This window comes from Zonotrichia leucophrys, chromosome 5, assembly GCF_028769735.1.
Source record: "Zonotrichia leucophrys gambelii isolate GWCS_2022_RI chromosome 5, RI_Zleu_2.0, whole genome shotgun sequence".
NCBI lineage: Eukaryota > Metazoa > Chordata > Aves > Passeriformes > Passerellidae > Zonotrichia > Zonotrichia leucophrys.
The window spans coordinates 18,257,119-18,280,747 of record NC_088175.1 but is presented as its reverse complement, the minus strand read 5'-3'; the positions used below and the strand labels follow the sequence as shown (position 1 = coordinate 18,280,747).

Genomic DNA, 23,629 nt, shown 5'->3' with positions numbered 1-23,629 from the left:
CTGGTAGCAGAGCCTGACACTTGTGGGGTGACGGCAGGGCCCCCCGCCTCGCACCACCCAGCTAAGCCGAGCACAGGCAGCAGTGAAGGGGCAGCGGGGCACCACACACCCCTCGGCAAAAAGCCAGCGGGGGGAGTGAGGGGCAGCCCAACCCAAACAAAAGGCTATTGAGGAGACGCATTCCTCAGCAAGGTGCCTCCGCCAGGCCCGCTCCCCAAGGTGCTCCAGCCCCCGGCGCAGGGCAGGGACCACACTCCCAGACACTTGAGCAAGCCTGGAACAACAGCGGCCTTGTTTCCGGCGCAGTAAACAAGCCGCCCCGGGGCCACATGGCTGCCCTGCTCCCCCTGCCCGATGAGTCAGCGCACGGCTCGGCCGGGGCACAGGGCCAGAGCCACCGAGCGGGTGTGGGATTGTCCTGCTCGGCAGCCACCGCTGTGCCGGGCAGGGTAGCTGCAGGCGGGGAAGGACCCGGAGATACAAACACTTTGCTCCCCATTCAGCTTCGCTCTTTTGACTCCCCGTGGCCGGCAGCAGCTGGGCCCAGGCTGGGACAAGAGTGGCAGGTGAGAGAATTTCTTTGGGAAGTCAAGGAGGTATGTGGGCAGATAAACAGACTGATTAAGGGAGAGAGCCCCTGGGCAGAACTTAGGACATAATTTCACTGTAGTACCAGGCACAGAGGAGCTGTGGCAGGAAGTCCCCATGACCGGTGGACACACACCCACCTGCTGGCACCTGTGTTGGAGCAGCAGCATCCCAGGTGGGAGTGGGGCCAGGCTGGCGAGGACCATGCCAGAACTCCTCTTCCTCTGCTGTGGAAGAAGAAAAGAGGAAGGTCAAGCTACCTGATCCCAGGCAGAGATGCTAACCCAAGATTTACCTGTGCTGGCTGTCCTGGCAACCACAGCAGCAAAAAAGAACATAGGAAGAAGCTGCAGGGTGGTTGCAACTCTATCATCTTATTATTTAACACAGCCTCCTTCACTTGCTGGATATCCATCACCTCCCCACATTCCAATAGCCCCACATCAGCCACCCAGTGTGATGGGGTCCTCTGTGCTGCCCACAGCCAGCCCAGCTAGGAGCCTGTCCTGCCCAGCACTAGGGGCTGCCATGAAGAGAGGGGTGGCCCTCGGGGCATGGCATGAGCTCTCAGTCTCCCCACTTTCCTCACTGCCCCATTCTCTTCCCCACACGTGCCCTGCCCTCCCACCAGCCTGGCACTCACCTCTGCGCACGGCAGGCTCTGCAGTGGCATCAGCAGTTCCCTGAGGGACAGAAACATAGGATTCTTGTGCATGGAACTGGGATGCAGCACCCCTGTGACATTTTCCCATCCACCTCCTGACTCCTTTTTCTCCCCAAGATCGCCATCCTAGGAGGAGAAGCTGTTCCAGCTGGGTGCATTTGGCAGGGCTGCTCTGTTGTCATCCTGGGCAGAACAGCTTCAGGCCATGCCCCGAGGGCCACCCACAGAGGGGCTGTGGCAGCACACTGTGCAGATGAGACCAGGGCACTGCTGCCAGGCAGGCATCTCCTCAAGGTGGCCAGGAAGGTCATCAAGGCATGGTAAATATTGCCACTGTCACCAGCAGCTCTGGAGGGCTGAGGACAGCTGCTGCTTTGACCAGCCTCAACAGTGCTCCCTTACCAGAAGGGTGTTTTGTGCTGGAAGCTCTTTCTCAGCATCCCTTCCAGGCAAACCTATGGCTGCCAAAGGAAATGCTGGAGCACAACCTGAGTCCCAAGTCCCTGCCCTGTGGAGCTTTCCACAATGGATGAAGAAAACAGGTAACTGAACAATGTAAGTCGTAGACTTCACATTTGGAAACTTTGGTTCAAATTTCTGCCCTGTCTTGAGATTTCTCACATGTACTTGAGCCAAGTCACTTCATGTTTATGAAGCAGTGACAATGGGAGTGCTGTCCCTTCCCTCAGAGGTGCTGCATGTGTCCAAGGAATGAGCTGATACAGCAAGAGAGCACAGAGAGATATGCTCAGGAGGGATATGGCCAAACCTCTGCTGACAGCACGGATCAAGAGGCACAGATTTTTCAAGTGAGACTCAAATGAAGTCACACAGCCCTAGGAGAGCCTAGCAGAAAATCAGTCCCCAGGCTGCTTCCATCAGACAGGGTGAATTCACACACCCAGTATTGGAGACTCCTGCCCTGACTGCTCCAGTGGTGTTCCTGCTGCACTCACCTCAACACAGGGTGAGCTGGGCTTGAGCAGGACACTGGGCTCCATGAGAGAACCATGCCTAAAGCTGACTACAGCAGTTCCCCTTATCCTGCTGCCCATCAGCCCTACAGCCAGGCCAGTCTGACAGTGAGTGCCCACAACTCAGCTGTGTAAGTACAGCTGATATTAAGTTAGTGAAAGCAGAGCAAACTTGAATATGCAGCATAGAACAGAATGTCAAACCAAAATTCTTCATGATGTCCTTTTACAGTGGGATAGATCCTTGCTGTAATTCACCCTTTTGCTCTTTAGGACTGAGTTCATCACAGATAATCCCTCCCATCTAGAGCTTCAGTCCCTGAGAGATGCAGTGTAGACATGGCTGGAGCCACAACTCCCATACCTGCCTGGCTGAACAGTAAAAAGAGTGTAAGCAGGAATAGAATCATAGAATGTTTTGGGTTGGAAAGGACCTTAAAGATCATCTAGTTCAGCCCCCCTGCCATAGGAAGGGATACCTTCTACTAGACCAGGTTGCTCAGAGCCCCATCCAATTTGGTCTTGAAAACTTCCTGGGCTGGGGCATCCACAACTTCTCTGGGCAACCTGTTCGAGTGTCTCACCACCCTCACAGTAAAGACCTTCTTCTAATATCTAATCTAAATCTCCACTCTTTTAGTTAATTTGTATGACATCCCCCTTCCAGCCAGACAAACCTTACCTGCACAGCAGGAGAAATTTCACCTGGAAAAGGAAACAGTGCATGATGAGTAGAGAGAAGACAGATAGGCATCCTCCTCAAACCCTGACTGCCCTAACTTCACCCCACCTCTAAGACACTGCCATTCGGTCCCTCACATTTGTCTGCAACAGCTTGTTCCCAAAGCCAGCACACCTGGACTCCTGGCACTGTGCAGACCCCAGGAACAACTGCTCCAGCAAATACTGGCACAAGCACTTGGTCACACTGCCCTCCAGCTGGGCTGGACAGAAGCCCAAGGACTAGAGTCCTAGGCTCGCCACGCAGGCCTGAGGTCCTGGTGGAGGCAGCCTGGCCAGTCAGCACCAACTGCAAAGATGCAGTTGCAGAAGCCTGAAACACTCAACCTTGTTTCCAAAGACCTGAAGACCTAGTGCCTCATGCCTCAGGAACACTACAGTCATACAGATGTAGGGAGCCCTTTGCAGCCAGAGATCCATCCATGGTATATGACAGGACCTGAGAAGTTTTCCACCCTTGCTAGGGGCCCAGATGGAGCAGCTTTAAGCAGTAGAACCCCACATTACCCTGTCTTGCTGAGGTGCCAGGGTAGAGGAATGCCTCCTGGATGCTGCCACGCAGGCTGTCCTGCAGTTGCTGTCTCCTCGCTGTCCAGTCCAGAGTCCAGTTGCTGTTCTCCCCTTGCTCTTCTAAGCTGAGGGGCAGCTCCTCTGTCTCTGCTTTCCTCATTGACAGTCGGATATCAGAGCTGGAGTAGGTGTAGCCATGTCCTGCTGGGCAAATTTCCTTGAAGGCCTCTGTGAAGGAAAATCAAATCAAAACTCTAGAAAGCAGAATTGGAGGCCAGTGGAGGGATCACCTGGCTTACCATACCCAGACACGATAGTGGGACAGTGGAATAAAGGAGTGAAGATGGGCAGGCATGTATGTGAGTGCAAGTGCCTGTTTCCCCAATCCTATAATTTTCTGTAATTTCTAAGAGTTAAATTCTTAAAGAAACACATCTCAATTGCAGTGGGTGAATGCTTCAAGCATAAGGAATGTGCTCACAGAGCAGGGTGGGTTTCTCACAGGCATTCCCAGACCCCAAAAATGAAATCCCTTCCCATGGTCAGTACTGCTAGAAAGAGATCATGCCACAGGAAGGTCCAAGCGACCAAGGGAGCAGATAAAAGCAAACCTGGAGTACCTCAGCACTGAGCACTCTGCACAGCACTCAAGATACTCTGCACAAACCACCTGAACATTTTTCTGGTCCCTGAGGGTTTTTGTGCTTTTCCTTCCACTCAATCCCATGCTGAGATACTCAAACTCATCCTCACCTGCCTTTCTTCCCAGCAAAAGATGTAGGACAGAAAAGGGCTGTTGAATAAAGCCAGGCACACACATGGCTGTGTTCTCCCTCTGGTACAGAGTGGTTTCCCATTACGGACCTCTTCATCTTCCCAGTATTATCCAGGTCTGCTTCCTGGGTTCTGTACCCATCTCCCAGGACAGCATTTGCGCTGCTCAGCTCTGGGCCCTGCAGCTGTGTCCAGGCAAGCCCCAAGCGCAGTGCAACCAGAGCAGAGCCGAGGCGGGCCCATCTCACCTGAGCCGGGTGTGGGGCACTCCTGGCAGCTGTCTCCCCAGCCCTTGCCGACGCGGCTGCAGCAGCAGATCTGCTGGGTGATGCGGTGCGGGAGGGGCAGGGTGCACACGCCTCCGGCGGCCGAGCGGTAGCACAGCCCCTGCTCCATGGACACCGCCTTGTCCGCTGAAACAAACAGCGTGTCAGGGCCGGAGGTGCCCGAGCTCTCACAGAGACAATGGGGACGCTCAGCTCTCCCCCTAGGCTCCTTCTCTGCTTGTGCCTCCCAGCCTGCCCGAGGGCTGCCCTGTTTTCTCTCCAGGACACACCCTGGCCATCAACCATTGGGCCTTTACCCCAACAGTGTCATCCCCAAAAAATCCAGCTCGTGTGCGAGTTCTCTCATCCCAGGGGGCTGTGTCCTCTGCTGCTACACCACATGCACATTCTCTTCAGCCTCTTCAGGGACCATGCAATGTCCATGGAGAATAATAATGCATGGCTGGAACCCATTGTGCACAAAAGTGCAGAACAACCCGGCTCAGGTACACTCAAAGGAGATGTGAAGCAGGCTGTGTGTTCCACTCAGCCACGGGGTCCTGCTCAGGGCCCTCCCCAGACCGAGGGGTGCCCTGGAGCACTTACAGACGCAATGGCTGCGGGACGGGTCTAGCATGCTTCCAGGCTTGCAGGTACACCGGAAGCTGCCACGGGTGTTCATACACTCGGCATCTTTGCAGAGGCCCTGCAACAAGCACTCATTGATATCTGTGGAGAGAAGAGAAGAGAACCCTGTGAGATGTGAAGAAGCTGAGGGTGAGCTAAACTCCCTACGCAGTGCCTCCCATTCAGGTGCTATGAACCAAAGGGGTCCCAGCTGGGCTGGTGTCCGAGGCAGCCTCTACACCAAGCAGCACAGTGGGGACCTCTGTGGTGACAGTAGTTCCACATCTGCAGAGCTTGCTTGCTGCAGCTGCAGGATGGCTTGTGGATGACTGCTCTGCTTTTTGGTCCTTGTGGGAAACAGATGTGGCCCCTACAGTGAGCCACTCTGTCAGGGTCACTATTATCATGGCTCTTTGCAAGCCAGGAATGGCGAGTCCTGTTCTTTCTCTGATTCCTGATACTGCTTCCATGGAGCTATCACCCACAGAGGATCCTTGTTGAGAAACTTGGCACCAGCATGCAGGGAGGGCATTGACAGATCCCATCCAGAGGCAGAAGGGTCATGGCCCAGCTGTGGCTCACTGTGCCTTCTTCTAAGAATGGGGTGAGCAAGTGTGAAGTCATCACATTCAAGCTCTGCCTCAAGTTCTGCCTCTGCCCCTGACTGAGTGACTCAGCACTCATCAGACACAGTCTTTGGGAAGAAAGCTGGGTTTATCCTAGGGAAACACCATTGGGATCATCCATTTGACCTGCAGTAAAGGCTTTCCTACAGCAGCATGTACGAATGTATGAGCTAAGCCAGAGAAGACAGGGATTGGCAAAGAGTGCATTAAGGGGAGCTGAGGGCAGTTTTCAGATAGAGAGTAAGGAGGAAGGTGTCCTCATGGAATAATGTAGCCTTCTATCTTCACTAAAGGGCTTGGCCCAAAAAAGTCAGAATGCTGTGCTGATGAAACGTGCAGTGTCAGGAGGCACAAGCAGTGCAGGAAGAGCTGGATGAGGCACAGAGCAGTAGGACTAGGAGTAACCTCAGCACAACCCTAAGACAAACCACAGGAACATATACTGCAAGCTAAGAGGTGAAAGCCATCAGTGAGAGGGTTCAAGGCCCACTTACTGCTCACAGGACAGCTCTGAGCTGCCAAGACTAAGAAATGCCAACGTGATCTAGGCCAAAGACACAGGGCAGTCCCAGGGCCAGTGTACATGGCCCTGGTGAGACCTCAAGTGCCCTCAGAGCACCCAGTGGTGCTCTAGGAACTGTTTCAAGATGGATGGGGTGGAAGACTCAGGAACTGCTTTCACAGCACTGCCTTATTCCTCAGAGCCAAAGCACTACTGCTTGGTGGAGGGGGCTGTCTTGTGAGGCACACAGCCAGCAATGACAGATGAAGTTCAGACTTAATGACCTAGAGGTCCTCCCCAGTCCTGTGCTCTAAAACTCCTCCATTCACCCCACCAGCTGCTCCATACACAGGTGAGACACACAGGGCCATGAAGACCAGGCCAGAAGTTAAGTCAATCAGGGGTACCAATGCTACAGGGATCTGCAGAAGGAAGGAGGAGTAGGATTTCGCTGCACAACATAGTGCAGCCAAATCCTCTAGTGCCTTCCTCTGCTGGAAGGCACTGGACAAAACCCCTTCTGTCCATACTGAACAGAGCAAAGTGGGCTTCTGCCAGGGTCCTCCTCCAGTCACAGTTTTTTAACAATAGCCCACAAAGCCAGGTAGTTTCCCCTCCTACCTGGGCTGGCAAAAGAAGACCCCATGTAGCCTCTCCTACATCTGTCCACCAAATTGCTCACTCTAGGCCCTAAAGTGAGGTGCTAAGGCTTCCTGACATATGTTCTGCTGCAGCAGTAGAAATGGGAATAGCACCTTGAAGCAGTAGTGTCTGAAGAACAGAACTTCTCAAGTCCAGCTTATAAAGGAGTATCCAGAGGCACAAATTTCTGGTTCATGCTTTTTCCTGTGCAAAAACATCTTCCTAGCCAAATCCACACTGTCATCTCCCTCTGCTCCTCCCTGATCCACAGGGGACAGAAATCCAGAGCAGGCACTGCAGATCTCTGCTTTCTGACATGAGTCCTTGCAGCTGCTTTGTTCCCCCAACTTGTATTTTATGTCTCTGGGTAGCTCCTCATAATCACAGCACTGTCTGTGGCCACATATGGGATGAGATCTGAGCACCAAGCTGAATAGTTGTTGTGTTGTTAAAAGTTCTCCCTCAGGACAATGTGGGCAGGTTGAATCATTAATTAAGTAAGCATGGTGGAAAGTCCCAGCTAAAAGAGATGAGTCATTGGACTGCCAGCCCTGGGTTTGCTCTCTGCTGCATGTGAGATGACACCTCTCAGCTTTTCGGGGATCACGAGAAGGGAACAATAAAATTCCTCTTTAGTCAGAGGACAGAAAAACCCAGTGTGGGTCCAAGAGATGCCTAATAAACACGAACAAGAGAGAAAAGGGGAGAGATTGGTGCCTTCCTCACATGGAACTGAGGGACCACAGAAGTGAGAAACGGATCGATCCTGGCAACCTGGGGCAGGCAGGGGAGCCTAGCAGCATGAACATGTGACACAGTCAGAACAGAAGGCATTGCTTTTATGGCCCTCTCCCACTTGTAAATGTTCAAATTGGCACTATCCTACTTGTAAATGAACAAATGAACAAGCTGATAACCTTCACAAATATTTTTAGGAAACAGAATTTCTGTGGCTTCAGACCATGGAAGAAGTGTTTTTACACTCCCATTTAACAGAGCATAAACACAGGTCCTTATTGGGTCAGTAGGACTTAACAGGGGAGTTTCCTTGTACTGGCCCAACTGTGTGCTCACTGTGCTTGTCAGCAGAGTCACACAGTCCTGTGTTACCTGGTTTTCTTTTATTCTTGATAAGAACATGGAGATTTTTATAAGTCACATTCTTTGCAGACCAAAACCAGGGATTTAGATAAATGTATTTTGTGTAGATAATTTCAGCTCTAACAGAGAGTGTGAGAAGGAGAAAAACAGATGAAAGCAGCATCCTTACCTTGGCAGTGGCTCCGGTTCAGCCTCTTGTATCCCTGGGGACACTCCACCTGCCCATTCTCAATCACAGGATGTGCTGGGGAAAAAAGCAAACAGTGTGGGACACTGGCACTAGAGCCAGCCACTGGTGCCCTCCCTTCTCTGCCGTCCTTCCAGAGGGGAAAGTGTCCCTAGGCCTGCCTTGGGTGGGCCCTGATGACTCCCAGGGCAGAGGGAAAGGTAAGAGCAGCCACGTTATTCATGCAGTGTCTTCTGCTTCTTGGCAAGTGCCAAACTGGTGACCCAGAGGTGCTGCCTGTGCCTCATATCTACCACTATGTCACTTTGTCTCCTTCTAGGTCAGTTTGGATAGCCAGGTGGCACATGACAAGGGAGACAAGAGTGAAAGGAATGGCTGAGGTTCTTGACAAGCTGCTGAAATAACAACTCAGGCCCTGTTTATTACATTTCTTTTCATACTGCATGTGATTTCCTGCCCCAATCCCTCTCATCAAAGAAAAATTCAGATTTCTGCTTTAAATAGTTTTGTGGGTTTCAAAATGTTCTGTAACATGCACAATTAAACCTCTCCAAGTTTTTTAAAGGCAAGTAAAATGTGGCCCATAAATTCCTAGGAAGTCAAATTTAGGCACTGAATTTTGGAGCAAGGAACAGGGAATCTGAGTGGATGGGTTGGGAAGTGAGTAAGAATGGGGTGGGGGGTAGGAAGAAGGGTACTTTGCCTAAGGTTGGGATTTTCCCAGGGTGGGGTTTCTTTTACAATTTCTGGATCTTTAGCTTGGGAACAAGGAGTGCATGCAACAGCTAAGAGACTGCCCAGGCATATTCCAACCCCTCTTAATTTCTCCTGCCTGGCATCAGTAGCTTACTCCTTGGTGTCATATGTAGAAAGCCCTCCATGGCAATAGTCATATCAAGGGTCTGGCAGATTCCTTACACATGGCAACTTCAAGAACCAGGGACAAACTGAGACCATCCTTACAGCAGGAGATGCTTGACAAGAGCCTGCAAAGTTTAAGACCACAAAGAAAGCCCGCAAAGTTTAAGAACACATTCTGGGGCCAGAGAGCAGGCATGTCCATAACTCTTTCTCCTGAACACTTGAACTCTATAAAGCAATTTAAAGCCATTCTACGACAGTTCTTCTAAGGCAAAAGTTAGAGACCAGCCTCCTAAGATAAAGGTGCTTAGGAAATAAAAGACAGGAGAACACATCATTACCAGCCTGTACCAGGAAGGAGAACAGAAAACCTGGTTTTCTCAGGTATATTAAATGAAGCTACAAGGTTTTCCATGTGTACATTGATCCTCAGCAGCTGAGTGAATGACAAAGACAAAAAAAAAAAATCTATTTTCTACAGTTTAGTCATGAATTGTAGGCAGCAGGTGCTAACAAATATCTGGATGTTAGGGATGAGGGAGCTCCTGGTGATACTGGGAATCCCAGGGTACTTTTCCAACCTTCTGGGAAGGTAAAAAACCCTCTGGCTTATGGGCTCCAGGCTGAGTGGCCCAGTGGGATTTCAGGTCCTCCCACACCATAGCTTGTGAGCTCGGGGCTGCCGACAGGCATTAACTGTGCTTGGAAGCATCTGTCAACCTCAGCACAATGTGATAACAGACACTCAAATGAAGCACCATTGTTATGTGCAAGCCCTCTGAGCAGAAGCCAAGCGTGCTGGAGATCAAACAGTGATGACGTGTCAGAGCCATGCTCCCACTCTGGAAAGTTTGCAGAGAAACAGATTGTGTAGCATCCCTCCAACAGATGCTGCTGGAGAGAGGGCAAGGCAGAAAATGCCAGTGGTGGGCAGATAAATTGCAGGTCTGTGCCACCTTAGCACTTACCAAACTCCAGTTTGGAGAAACCTCTCTACTTCAGCAAATCACTTGTGAAGCTATGGACAAACGTCTTAACTCTGCAAAGAAACCCATGTTCCCTGGAAAGAATAATTGTAATGTAATATAAGCAGATCTCTCTGTACCAAGAGGGAACCAAGAAAGTTTTGAAGTATTGGTTGGAGGCTGCCAGGATCTATCCACAAGGGAAGACAGTGTGTGGCTGCAGGAGGATATAAGCTATTAACTCTCAGCTTTGTGCTTGGTTTCTTGAGTAGAGGACTGTTTCCTTCCACACACTCAGATGTGGCCAAACAACAACAGGAAGCCAAAACCTCCTGAAAAAAAACAGCCTAGGACACTTAGGTTTCCTGCAAAGGTGATCAGCATCCAACCTTCCCTCATGCAGCTTTTGGGAGGCTATTCCTCTGGAACCCACCAAAAGGAAAAAGCTAATCTGATGATCAGAGAGGGCAGAAATCTGTCACATCCTGAGCTGAAGGGGCCCAGTGTCCTTTGTCTGTCTATACTCTCTCCAAGAAGGGTTCTTCCAGAGCCTGAGGCTAGGGATGGAGCGGCTGACTTTCATCTGTCAGGCAGACAGATTTCAGGCTTGCTGAGGGCAGAGAGCCCTGATTCCTCATTCAAGGCTGTGATTTCAGAACCTTGCCTCTTGGGCATTTCAGCCCTGAGGACACGGTGCCAAACCAATGTGGTCACCAGGAAGCTGCACATTAGGAGTCCCTCTTGGCTCTCATTGCTTCCTCTATCTCTCTGAAAGCTTGCAGGCACCAGGCATCCCTGTCAGGGCTGGGCTCATACAAAGGAGCATGCATGCAATAGGCTCACAGGCTCAGAAAGGAGGTGAGTGCGAAGCAGACACAGCCCAGGACTCCCATCAGCATCCTTGTCCCCAGCTAGAAAAATACTCAAGTAGATCATAATATGAAAGGAAATGAATAAATGGAAATTGGGCAGAGGGATTTTGTCACCTAGCGGGGCAGTCTTTAAGCAACTAGGCTAATTTTTCATCACTTCCTAGGAGAAGAGATTTTAACCAACAGCTCTGGCTGCCCAAACATTGTCTGGAGAAGCTCAGGGTGATGGTGAAGTGGAAAACTTCTTCTAGCAGTGGTAGGCACAAGGGTCTGAAGTGAGACAATGTTTGTTGGATGAGATATTACATTGCATTAGTCCATACAATACCACTCTGTTAAAAGGGGAAGAAGCAAGCCTCTGGTCAGATGAGAAGTGAGGAAATGCCCATTTATTAGTCCATTAAGCTAGGCCATTTATTTTGAGTCTTTCCATCTACCATACTAAAGACATCAACTCACTGAGAAACCTTGAGGGTGTCTGTGGTGCCTCTGCTAGTCCTGGGAGGTGAAAGGAGCTGGAGTGAATGGCCTCATGACACTGGAGAAATGGGGGTGGTGGACTCAGTTAAGCCACAGGCTGTTTTAGTGTGAAGCAGAGAAGATCAGCCTCCATTGCACAGAGGACATGAGCTGCTGAGCTCACTGGCAGAAGATCAGAGCAGGCTGGGCCCCACAGCAGCCTCCGGAGATGTAATAGAGGTGCCACGGCAAGAAGTTAGGCTGTGGCTGTGGGCATCAGCTGAGTTCTAGCGCAGAATGGACAGAGGGAAAGAGATAAATCCTTCTGGCCAGATCTGTCATGACTGTTCTCTGGATGGGCTGTTGTAAGGAGGCTCCAGCAAGACTTTGTCCAATGCCCCAACAAGGGTTATGATAGTAGTGGTGGGGAGGGCATGCACCAGTGCTACATGTGCGATACAAAATGCAGTCCTCTGGCTCTACTCATGATCAGTAAAAATCTTGAAGGTGCAAAAGATGCTTGAAGGAAAAAGACTCTGTTATTTCCTTTTTGCCATTTACTGTTTCAACAGAAAGATCCTTATTCTGCTCCCAAGGTGGCTTCCAACTCCAAGAAGATGCTTTGTACCTAAAACCCCTAGTTTTGTAACACTGTGCTGCTGCGTGCTGCTACAACAATGCTGTACATGAATGATGAGCAAAACAAGCACTGTGCAGAACAAAGCACTCCTGAAAATGCTGTGCTTTCCCAGGTTAAGTATTGCTTTCTGTAGTACTGGCACAACCTTGCAGAGGTTTCAGCTTCTTTCCCACCTCCAGCCTTTCTTTACTGTTCTGCACAGACTCCCTGTGGCACATGGTAACAGTGGCCTCTCTAGCCTCCTTCCCATATATCCAGGGATTTTCTTCCTGCGTCCTACCCCATCTGCTCCCAGGAGCAGAGCAGGGGTTTGATTTCCAAGGGGCTGCCTGTGGCTGTTTCAATGCCTGCAGGCACAGCGCAGGGGAGGCGTGCAGAGCCACTTGGCGTTTCTGACATGACGGCTCCATGGGTGAGCTGCCACCCCTCTCACAGTGGGAGGTCTGTTAGGGGAGTGCTGCGGGTGCCAAGCCAGACATTACAAGATCCAACTTTCCAGTGAAATTCAGACTTTTCTCTAGGACAAAAAACTTGAAAAAACACGTGGAGTGGGAATAAAAACAAAACAATAGCCTTCAAAGACTTGTTTCTTAATGCAGTTAAAACCCATAGGAGGAGAGAAAGCAGCCCAGGAAGATCTGCAGTGACCACAATGAGTGGGTGCACAACCCAGTCCGTGCTCAGGCTGACTGCAGCTGGAAATAAGGGACAGGGGGCACTGAAAAATCAGGATTTAGAAAATGCAAGTTTACTCCTGCACCCAGAAAGTCTGTCATTTGCACAGAAGGATGAGACTTGTAGCTTCTGGCAGTACTGCAGATGGTGTCCACTGATATGGGTGTTTTCCTGGAATGCTGCTGGTTCCAGAGGTGTGTGGTCTCATGGAAATGGAGGAGGTGGAAGAGCAGGGCTGTGATACCCTCTGGACAGAATTCTCTGCTACCAGTTTCCTTTATCCCCATGTGCCTGAGAAGGGCCAAGGCTTTGGGAAAACCAGTATCCAAATCCACAACTGCCATGGGGTATGTGTTGACCTGTAGCTCCAGTCTCATTTGGTTTAATTTCTACAGACCATCTCTTAATATTGTTCAAACATGTTCTTTCCACAGACCACTGTATCCCCCAAAATGACACATGGTCTGGCAGGTAAGCAGGAGCAGCTCTGCCTAGCAGTGTACCTGCTACTAGCCACACCTCCTGAGCTTGCCACAGGACAGGACATTGCTTCAGGGCAGGCTCCTCACCAGCCCCACCAACAACCTTGCTTGTTCCTGAGCTCCCTTTCAGTCACATCCTAGTGTGTCTACTTCAGCTGCTTCATCAGCCTCTAATTCTCTTTTCCTACTATCAGTCTTCTCCAGGTTTTACTTTCCAGCTCCTGTTTGCCCCTACCCTTCTGTTCTAGCCTTTCAGTGTGTGCTCCATTGCTTTCTCCAAGTACTAAAGACCCAGGAGGGTCATGGAATGTCTCCACCTGATTTATCCTATCTTGCAAAACAACACATTTCATCCACCAAATTCTGGCCAGAGCTGAAGGACTGCAGCTGCATGGCAACATGCAGATGTCCTGCCACCCTCCAGAGACCTGTCTCTGGCTCATGTCTTTCTCTCATGGACCAGGCAACAACCAGCCTTTGCTCCAACAGCTCATGAAGCAAGCCCTTGGTCCTTCCCCTTCTCCCAGGGCTGATTCTGACACGTCATGGGGGTCCTATCTTCAGTTCTCACTTGCATAAGCTCCCAGGAATTTCTACTACAGCCTGCTGGAACACCCAACTCACCTCTGTGCCCACTTCTCTGAAGATACTTAACAATGTACAGCCCCCCAGCAGCAAACCACGCAGCCTGAGCATGGCCTAACGAAGTTGCTAAGACTAAAGTAGCACTCACTACAGAGACAATCCTGTCTAGGTCACTATTAACTTAATATTATCTTAATTATTAACTTAGTAGGGTTTTAACATATGGTCTCGTTAGGAAGCAGACAAAGCATTTGAGTGCCTTGGCTTTTCTGATGCTGAGCAAAACATAAAAAAATAGCAAGGACTGGTCATGGTAAGTTTGCTCGGACAGATGCCTGCTTCCTATTCATCTTCTCTGATGTCTTTCTGCACACAAACACGTACCAAACATGAAAGCTACAGACGATGGAGACATCCGGACGTATCCAGACTCTACTAACAATCAGTGTCTCGGGCAGACAGTCAATCCAAACAAGTTCCCCATTTGTCTAGCTCTTGCCTGGCTGCACTTCTGTACGTTTCTAAGTGTTTACACTGAACTAGCTTCTGCCGTTTCTGTCTCTAGTTGCTGGAGTTAAATTCCCAATGCTGTCAAGTCTGCTCTGCTGCGTGCTTCCCTGGCACTCATGAGAGCGAGAAGTTGTCTCTGAAGATCACAATGCTAAGAAGAAAGCTGGAAACAGACACTGGACACGTTATCTCTGTGCACGAGACACCAGATCACTGAACTACAGCCCAGTGACTTTGAGTGAGCACAATACAGGCCAGCAAGACCTGAAGGCAGAAGGAATGTGAGTGTGGGATGTGGTCTACAAGCAGGAAGTACATGGAACAATGCCTTCACACTGGCATGGAACTGGAAACCCTGGCAGACAAGGCACAAGGCACTGACAGGTCACAGTGCTTGGTGGCGTTGTTAAAGAAGTAAGGTCACTGAGAAAGATCTGTTCTGCTGACTCCACTCTGGGGTCAGCTATCATGTGTATGAAGACAACATGCCAGAGAAAGGCATACCATCTACCTGGGCTTCTCACTCCACAATCCCGGGCTCTCTTAAGCTGCCTCCATCATGTGTCTGCCTTACAGCTCCTTACACCAGAGGTGGCCAAAACAGCAAGATACTTGCATACCACAGAACAGGATGAAAATGGCTCCTTCAACTAGCCTGAATTCCTGCCAAAATTACAAGAGCCATTAAGTCTCCAAGGAGGAATTTTATCACCCAAAGCCAGAGGGAATTTCTTGTGGCACAGGAATACAAAAGACCCACATACATTTTTCATAGCACCCTGGAATTAGACTGAAAACAAAGCCAGACAGGCATCTGTCCACTCAGTGAAAACCAGCAGTGACAACTCGCCTTGAGTTGCAACTGCTCCTGGGACACAGAGCATGCATTGAGCTATGAGCTGTGGAGCCTGCTGGCAGCTCGAGTCAAGCATTTGGTTGGCTGACTGCAAGGAGCACATGGGAGTATTTTGTATCTGTTTTCACATCTTAGAAGTCTGCAATTAGACACATTTTGAAGCACTAAGTCCAGCAGAGCAAATCACTGCTGCAGCTCTGGCTGCATTCTCTGCAAGCACCTTGCATCCTGGCATGGAGAAGAAGAAAGGAGGTGCAGAGTTTTTGCAGCAGTCTGCAGCACAACTGAAGTATTAAGCAGCCCCCTGCTTTCTAATGGAGGGGTCACAGAAAGATGGGTGAGAAACAGGGAGACTGCTGTAGGATGGGGAAGAGAAAGCCATGACTGGTGTTAAGAAGGTGAGGGATAAAGAAGAGGGGATAAGGCCTGTGTGGGGCATTTCCTTGTTTGTACTGAACCTGCAGACCCCAGGGTCACCCCCACACCACAAATGCCCAAGACTTTTTTGGGGCTGGCACATGGGCCACAGCACAGCCATGCAGCTTGGGAAGATGACAGCAATCAGAGCTCCTAAGATCTGGACTGGGTTCCAGGATGCTGACAACCTCGTCTGTGATTGCAAGGAATTTGGCTCCAGTCAGCCCTACCCCTGGCTGAGTAGGAATCGAATTGAGGGAGGATAATGAGACACAAATTCAGCTCTTGGGAATGTGTGTGTAAGCGAGCAGGAAAAACTCTGAGCAGAGCTAGAAGTCACCAGCACCACACTTGCTTGCAAAACCTGCTACCTTGGATACCTACACTGTACTTCAGGAGTCCAAAGTCTCCTGAACCATGGGGTCTGTTTTCTTTAGTTCTTTGATCCAGTGAAGGGATGTGATTGAGCAGGCAGGCAGCAATGAAAGGGGGCAGGCAGGCAGACAGGCAGGGAAGAGGTGAGCAGCTCCCTGCCCACATTCCACCAGGTGAGTGCACCTTGCCCTGCACCACAGCCAGTCAGCACTGGATGCTGGAGCCATTGTGCCCAGGGGACTGCCTCCTCTCCAGCCAGGAGCCCTCCTGTGTGGCTTCTCCACCACAGCACAGGATGTGACCATGGTCAAGGGGCCATGCTCGTCATGAAGCTCCCTGAGCAGAGCAGATGAGGAATCCCCATCTCCTGCTAGATCAGTCTGTCCAGCTCCCAAGTGCAGCAGAAACAGAGCTGGACGCCCATGCCCCTGGAACGGACCCTGGGTGTGCTCCTGCCAATTGTTTGATGTAGTGTTATTTCCAGAGCCCCTGCCAAACCCGTGTTGGGCCCAGAGCAAGCCCGTAACTCTATAGGGCCAAGTCTGCAGCCTCCTTCTCCAACCTAGAACTGCACCTCCTAAAACCACAGCTGCTTTTTTCCTGTTTCTCCCTCTGAATGGGGCTAGCATGGTGGGAACCATTGGCCACACGAGCCTGGGCCCAGCACCCAACCCAGAGCACTGTTCCTGGTGGGCTGGGGCAGAAGCTGGCATGGTCCTGCACTCACCTGGGGCACGCTGCCCACCCCCAAGGGCCGAGGAGAGCCGTGTATCAAGACCCACAGCTCTGCTCCTTGCCTCAGCTATATGCGGCAGCCCTTTTTCTTAGCTCAGCGAGGGTGCAGGCTGTCCCTCACACTGTCCCAGCTCCTGGCCAGTAGCAGTACTCACCTGGCCGGGGGGGACAGGCCAGGCACTGGTCCATGCCCCAGAAGAGGCCCACACTGCCACAGCAATCCTCCAGCTTGGTAAGCCCTGGCAGGGGGTTGGTGCACTGTGGAGAGAAGAGCAGATCAGGCTTCTGTGGGATGCAGAGGAAACATGTGCCCAGCTGGTAGGACAGCAGCAAAGCCAGCAGAGGGAACAGCTGTCTGGGGTCAGAGGCTGGCACGGCCCTCTTGGCACAGCTCCCCACTGGGACACAGAGGGACCAGGGATATGGATTAAGATAGTAAAAAGTTGTGCAGACAGAACCTCCCTCGATTGCACCCTTCAGAGGGGAAGGGGCCATCAAACAGAGCAGAGATGAACAAGAGATGATATCACCTGGCAAAGCCCCAGAATCAGACCCTTGCCTGGCTGATTAGCCTGCGAAATGGGCGCACCACTCCAGCCCGGCAGGGAGTTGGTTGTCAGGCACTTTCCTCTGCTGAATGAGTCTCTCTTTCCCCCCAGTGTCGGCAAGGCCCTCTGGATTACAGGCTCCCCCATCGGAGCGGAGCCGCTGGGCCGCGGGCTGGGGCTGGCGCCCGTCCAGGCACGCGTGGCCGCCTGCCCAGCGCTGCATACCGAGCGCGGGGCTGCGGCAGGCGGGCGGGAGAGGCAGGCACTCCCCGCCCCGCTCCTCACCCCCTCCCGGGCACGGCATCACCCAGCTGGGTGAGCTGTGAGCACAGCAAGGGTACCCCCTGCCGCCCCTAGAGCATCTCCTACAGCCTCTCCAGGCATCCGTAAGCATCTCTGTGCGTCATCATCCTCTGCTCCTAAGGCCGCAGCACTGCCATTCCCCCCACAGAGAAGCAGGGCTTTTCCAGCCCCAGGTTCTGATCTCCTCTCTTTTTGCACTAGAGAATGGCTAAGAATATTTCCTGCTAGAAACGACTTGGATGGAAGTGACTGAAAGGTGGGATGGGAACTGGGAGCAGTCCCCCAAAAAGGCTGGGGAGCAGTGGGGAGGGAGCTGAGTCCCAGACTGGCAGGCTGGGGGTCTCTCTGAGCACGAACTGCTCTGGGGGAGCTCACAGGTGTTCCTGTGGGTGCCAAAAACCTCCAATGCTTTTCCAGTGACGCAAGAGAAACATATGGGGAAAGACAAAATAAGAAATTACGATGACTGTGGGACAGGGGTGAGAAAGTCCCTCACGTGCATTTGCTTCCCAAGCCCCAGTTGAGCTCTCCAGGAAGGCATGGTTCCATGGAAATCAGACTTCCATTTATCGTCTGAGAGGGAAAGGAATTTTCCTATGTTTTATACGTTTCCTATAATAATCGCAGAGCGTGGCTGTAAATGTTGCTATAAATAGGGCACCCTTTTAAAACCAGACTGTGTGTGAAAGCCATCAAGTCTGGGCTGTGCTGCCCCAGGGCACAGCCTGGTCAGGGCAAGGCAGTGAGGTCTCTCTGTTGGATCAAAGCAAGGAAATTTTTTCTTCCCAAGTAGTAACACATTGCTGCCTGTGCCCATGGCACCTGCATGATGCCCATGCTGATGCTGAACAGCTTCACAGAATAAAGCCACCCCCTATACCCCAAAAGCCAAGGCTCCCCTACCCCAGAACAAGAAATACAGCAACACCTGAAGATGTCCTCTTACCTGCCCATGGAGAGCCTCCCGAAAGCACCTCCCCAGCAGCCCTGGGGCTCTCTGCTGTTGCTGTCTGCTCTCAGTGGCAATGCTGTTCCCATTCCCATGGGAATAGGTGTACCAGGGCACAGCAGCCAGCTGAGGCACCAGGACTGCCTCCACACTGTTCTCCTCCGACGCCTCTGCATCCCCTCGCACCCTGGCCACCTGGTGAATTTGCACAATGGCTTCTGGAGGGTGGTTGATGTGGACGTTCACCAGGGAAGGGTTTAGGGAAGCTGGAAGATGAGTTTACACCACATTTGTGACAATCTGGCAACAATTTGGCACCCAAAGAATATCATCATGAACAAAGTCAAATGGGAGGAGAGGTAGACTGAGCCCACCAGGAAATCTAGAGGAACACTGCATCTAAGAGAAAATATTTCTCTGGCCTAAAAAGAGCACAAACCTACCAAAATCTCCACAAGAAACTAGGGAAACGTCCTGTCTAACAACCTGGCCTGAAACCACAGGCATAAGGAGGTAGTGGCTTCCTCAGGCTTGTTAGAAAAGATCTGAGGAGCACACAAGTAGAAGAAAAATGGAGCCATTGACCATGCTCACCAAGCTGGTTGGACAAGGGCAGGGTGTATGTGGAGTGCCTCATGGAGCTGTCAGCTGGGGTCTTTGGGCCTCTTCCTCCTTGCTTCTTTTCCAAAGAAGGAGCTGGCAGGTGGCAAAACTTCCCTGTGGAGTTGGAGGGGCACCAGCATTCATCACGGCCCACACAGCGCCCTCCATTCAGGCAGGGGATCTGACAGAAGTCTGCAAGGCAAAGAGAGGTCTGCTTAGAGGAGAAACTGAGACACTGGCTCTAGCCAAGGGCAGCTGGGGGACACCAGGCAGCTGCACCTGGACAGCACTAACCCCATGATGTCCCAAGGACCAGGCCCAGCACTGGGCTGGGGTCAGCACTTGCAGCCTGGAGGGGCAACACCATTTTCCCCAAGCTCTGCTGACAACTGGAGGCATGGCTTGAAGAAGATGAACCCTCCCTTGGGTTCTGAGGCCACAGCCAGGCTGGGGCACCCATGTCCTGGGGAGCTGCCAAGGTGGTGTTGCTGACACAGCAGGATCTCTTGGAGTGGGTCAGGGGCCATGGCAGCCATATGTAGCCAAGTCTGCCCAATTTCTTCCCTTCTGCATCGCCCCCTCCCCACTTGGCAGGGTTTTTACTCCTAGCCCAGAAGGGAACTGAGCAGGATGGGAGAGGCAGACAGAACAGGCAGAGAGCCACATCCTCAGAGCCTGTCTCACATCCAGCCCTGGCCCTGCCAGCAGTTCATGTGGGAGAAGTGTGGAGTGGGACAAAATAATCAGGAGCAATTCATCTGCACAGGCCCAGAAAAAGCATTCACAGATGAAACCAAAGTCATGTCCTTTCTGACCTCATCAAGCTTGGAGCAACCCAGAGCAGTTCTCAATGTGAACTAAACTCAAGCAACACATGGGATGCCTTGACAGATTATCCTGACTCATTTCAGTATGAGACGAGACACTGCTGCTCCACATTCCTGGATGGCTTGTCAGGTTCTTCCCAGGGGATGAACACCCTTCCTGTTTCAAGCTCATATGCTCAATCCCAGCACCCAGTTTAAGGGGAGGAGACACATGTTTGAACTGGGACCTAGGCAGAAATTTCTGTGAACGCAATCTTCCATCAGTGTCCACAACAGCAAGACTTTTCATTCTCTCAGTAGAAGAATTTGAGTGATACAGAGGCACTCAAAGGACAAGTCCCAACAAGTCCAGCATGTTTCTCCCACCAGCTTGCTCCAAGACAATGTGACCAACCCACAGCTGGATATCCCAGTGACTTGATGAGCAGTCCCAGTGGCTCTGAAGGGTGAGCAGTGGTTTCAGCAAGCCCTGTTTATAAGAACAGTTTGCAACCTGCAGCCAGCTCTCCTGGCTGCCATGTGAGTGAAAGGAGAGAACAGGAGGAAATTAGGTGATGAAAGTCAGCCCCAAGACTGGATGCCAACTAAAGCAGTGAGCTGGCTCTGAGAAGAAGGAGGTGGTGAGGCTTGGCTGCAGGCCTGACTCAAACACATACATCCCCTTTACCCAGGGTGAGATGGAAACAGGATCTGCTTGCCCAGGAAAGAGAGCAATGAGGCAAAGTCTCTCTTCCTCCCCCAGAGAGAGAGTAAGCTCCAAACACCCCAGAAAACACCTTGGAAGGCACTGAGAGTAGCCATTGCTTCCTACAGCAGCCCAAGCCCTTAGTCTGTAGAGTCAGGAAAAGCAGGAAGATAGAGTGGGGAGACAGGCAAGAAAATAGGTGGAGGACATGGGGGTGCTCACAGATGCGGAAGCCAGATTTGGGATCGTGGTCCTGCCCCCCTTGGCTGTAGAGAGTGGTGGTGTCTCCTTTCTCGCAGCTGTTGTAGCAGCGCCCACTCTGGCATGTCTGTTTGCAGATGGTGGGTGTGAAGACAATTTTTATCTTCCTAATCTTCTCTGTCAGGTTGGCCCCTATGAAAGAAAAGGAGTGCTAAGTGGAAACAGCATCTCTAGGCCAGGGGAGCTGTTATTTGCAGCTCAAGTTGTCATTCGCAGCTCAAGCTCCAAAGCATTCCCAACGCAAAGAGGGATTTATGTCCCTCCCCAAGGTGGTGGAGTCACCATCCCTGGAGTGTTTAAGAAAAGACTGGATGTGGCACTAGTGCCATGGCCTAGCTGACAGGGTAGTGTTACATCATTGATTTGACTTGATGATCTTAAAGATCTTTTCCAACCTAGCTAACTCTGCAATTCTGTGATTCTGCCTCTCCTTGCCCCTGCTCACTCCACCCTGTTTTCTGCTCCAGCAGCTGTAAGAGTTGGTCAACACATGAACAATGGCACTTTAAGCAATATTCTTTCTCCAGCCACATCAGTAGTCAGAAGACTGGCTGCTCTTGAACCACTGGAAGTCTTCCCACATAAACACATGGTCATTTAGAAGAGAGAGCATCAGGTCTTAAGAAAACCATTGTCACCCTACAAGTGTCCCCTGAACTTTTGCAGCTATCTATGGTCCTCTTCTGGTCCCTTACCATCCTCCCATATGATGGGAAATCACACTCAGAGCTCTTTGGGAGTTGTGGAAAATGGTCAACAGACAGAACTGTTGTTTAACCAGCTGGCTTGACACCAGAGCCTTCCATCCCACCCCAATGGGACAGTCATGTGCAGTCCTTGCTGTACTCACCCCACTCCCTGTTTCAATGCCCACTTTCAGATTACAGCTTCAGCTGGGTTCATGGCCCTACTCATAGGGGCTGAGGTGCCTCCTTGGGGAACCATGGCTTCAGGAAGGAACCAAGCTGCAGAAGACAACTGGCATCTGTCCTAGCTGGGAAAGCATTGGGCTCAGCATCTGCATGTCCCAGCAGCCTGGCCTAATCCCTGCTCATGTCAGAAGGCATCAAGGCAGCAGCCAAAGGGAAGAAATAGATGGTGGTTGCACAATCTGACCTTGAGAGCTGCTCAGACCGAGGAGTAAGCTGGGAGACACCATTCCTACACATTGAGGCAATTCCCCTTCGGGGCTGGGGTGATGTTCAACATCTCTGAGATGCAATTGTCAAAACCCCTGGCTCCTGTCTCAAGCCGTCAGCATTTTGCTTCCCTGATGTGTCCTCCTTCAGTAGAGCCCCTTTCTTTGCTATGCCCAGCAATGCCCATGCTGACCTTCCCTTTTCATTCCACTGAGCAGCACAGTCCTGGGAATCCATGGTTTCTTGGGAATCCCCAGTTAAACTGTTGCCCTTTCCCATGACCCCAGCAAGAAGACCCAAAAGAGTGACAGCCCTACAGACCTTACCTTTGGCAGACAAGGTGTGCTCCTGGGAAACAGCGTGTGGGCCAGGTCTGCTCTGCTCATGTCCATTCCCGTTGGGGAGTGCATTAGAGGTCAGCTGGCCATTGCTGGCTGGGTAGCGCCGCACAGTCCTCGAAGACCCTGTGTGCTGAGGGGAGACAGGAGAGCCAATTCTGCTCTGAATCCTGTGGAAGAGAAAAAATGGACCAATATGCCTCACAGGTGACTGCACTAACCCACAGTGCCTGTCCACCAATGTAACAGCAACCTCCACTGCCAAGCTGCCTGAGCTGCCACCTGGACACAGAGATTCATCCACCTGTGCAGGATCCCACTCCTCCCCTACTTTCAGTCATCACCATGGCACACTGTTCCCCACTAGGAAGCATGCCCCATGGCCTGAGCCTGGCAGGACACGCCATTCACCAAGACACCCCCTCTGTACCATCACATCAGGCTGTCCTTCCACAGGGATGCTTTGGCTGCCTTGAAGAACCTCTACCTGCCCATCACACTCAAGGTCTGTTCCTTGACCATAGCAAATGTAAGCAGCTCCAAATACACATGTTCTTATGGTGGAAGTTTTCTCAGGACCTGCCTTCCCAGCCCCAAACAAGCACTAAAAACAGTAAGACAGTCAGAGAAGAGGTCAGACCAAGCAAATACACAAAACTTGGCCCCGAGAGTCACAAACAAGAGAGAATGACCAAGAAGTCTGGAAGAGCAGTTACAACTTTCTGCACTAACTGCATTGATGGCTTTTGGTACTCTCGGGGGACTAAGCACAGAGAAGCCATCCAGCTCTCAAGGTCACACCTCATACACACTCTTTTATAAAGCCATGTAGGCCACAAGGCAGAGCTCTTCGTGTTAAAGATCTTGATCTACTGCATTTGCTCCCATTTCCTTTTACTGACTGCAGCACTAAGCCTCCAAGAGGATACTCTGCTTTCCAACAAAAGCATCTCACTCTCACCTGCCCTACCTGCAAGGAAAAAGGCTTGGTACAGCCAATGGCCAAAACAAGTTGGCTGCCCACATGCTCCTTGGGTTTCTTTGAAAGTTCCAGCCTTTGATACCTCTGTAACTGAACTTCAGTACTGACAACTATTCTGCATACCCTGTCCAACACCTCCATCTCTGACAAATCCCATTCTGTGGTTTTTACCATCATCCCTGTCACAGTCAGCACAGGAGATGTGTTACAGTGTCTACAGGAAAGGCAAATTTCTAAAACAAACAGGTCTGGGTGATTCAATGAGAATTGGCTGACAGCAGCTCTGCCTTGCAGACATTCCTTGGATAGCTTGGAATAACAATAAGATCTGGGGAGATGGAAAGGGAGCTCATGCTGTGC

The 23,629-nt window shown here is 51.2% G+C and overlaps 1 protein-coding gene across 3 annotated transcripts in view; it reads right to left on the bottom strand.

Moving 5' to 3' along the window:
- The window catches only part of LTBP2 (latent transforming growth factor beta binding protein 2), a 70,651-nt gene that overhangs the window by 15,750 nt on the left and 31,272 nt on the right, over positions 1 to 23,629 (bottom strand). Inside the window, exons 4-15 of one of the 3 annotated variants that reach the window (XM_064713549.1) lie at positions 22,276 to 22,457; positions 20,772 to 20,942; positions 19,029 to 19,229; positions 18,432 to 18,700; positions 16,790 to 16,892; positions 8,185 to 8,259; positions 5,124 to 5,246; positions 4,500 to 4,664; positions 3,475 to 3,705; positions 2,909 to 2,931; positions 1,232 to 1,271; positions 729 to 815 (exon numbers count right to left, since the gene is read on the bottom strand). In XM_064713549.1, the coding sequence (XP_064569619.1) occupies positions 729 to 815; positions 1,232 to 1,271; positions 2,909 to 2,931; positions 3,475 to 3,705; positions 4,500 to 4,664; positions 5,124 to 5,246; positions 8,185 to 8,259; positions 16,790 to 16,892; positions 18,432 to 18,700; positions 19,029 to 19,229; positions 20,772 to 20,942; positions 22,276 to 22,457 (1,670 nt within the window). The remainder of the gene's footprint in view (positions 1 to 728; positions 816 to 1,231; positions 1,272 to 2,908; positions 2,932 to 3,474; positions 3,706 to 4,499; positions 4,665 to 5,123; positions 5,247 to 8,184; positions 8,260 to 16,789; positions 16,893 to 18,431; positions 18,701 to 19,028; positions 19,230 to 20,771; positions 20,943 to 22,275; positions 22,458 to 23,629) is intronic. The other 2 variants (XM_064713550.1, XM_064713551.1) reach the window with 2 other exon arrangements.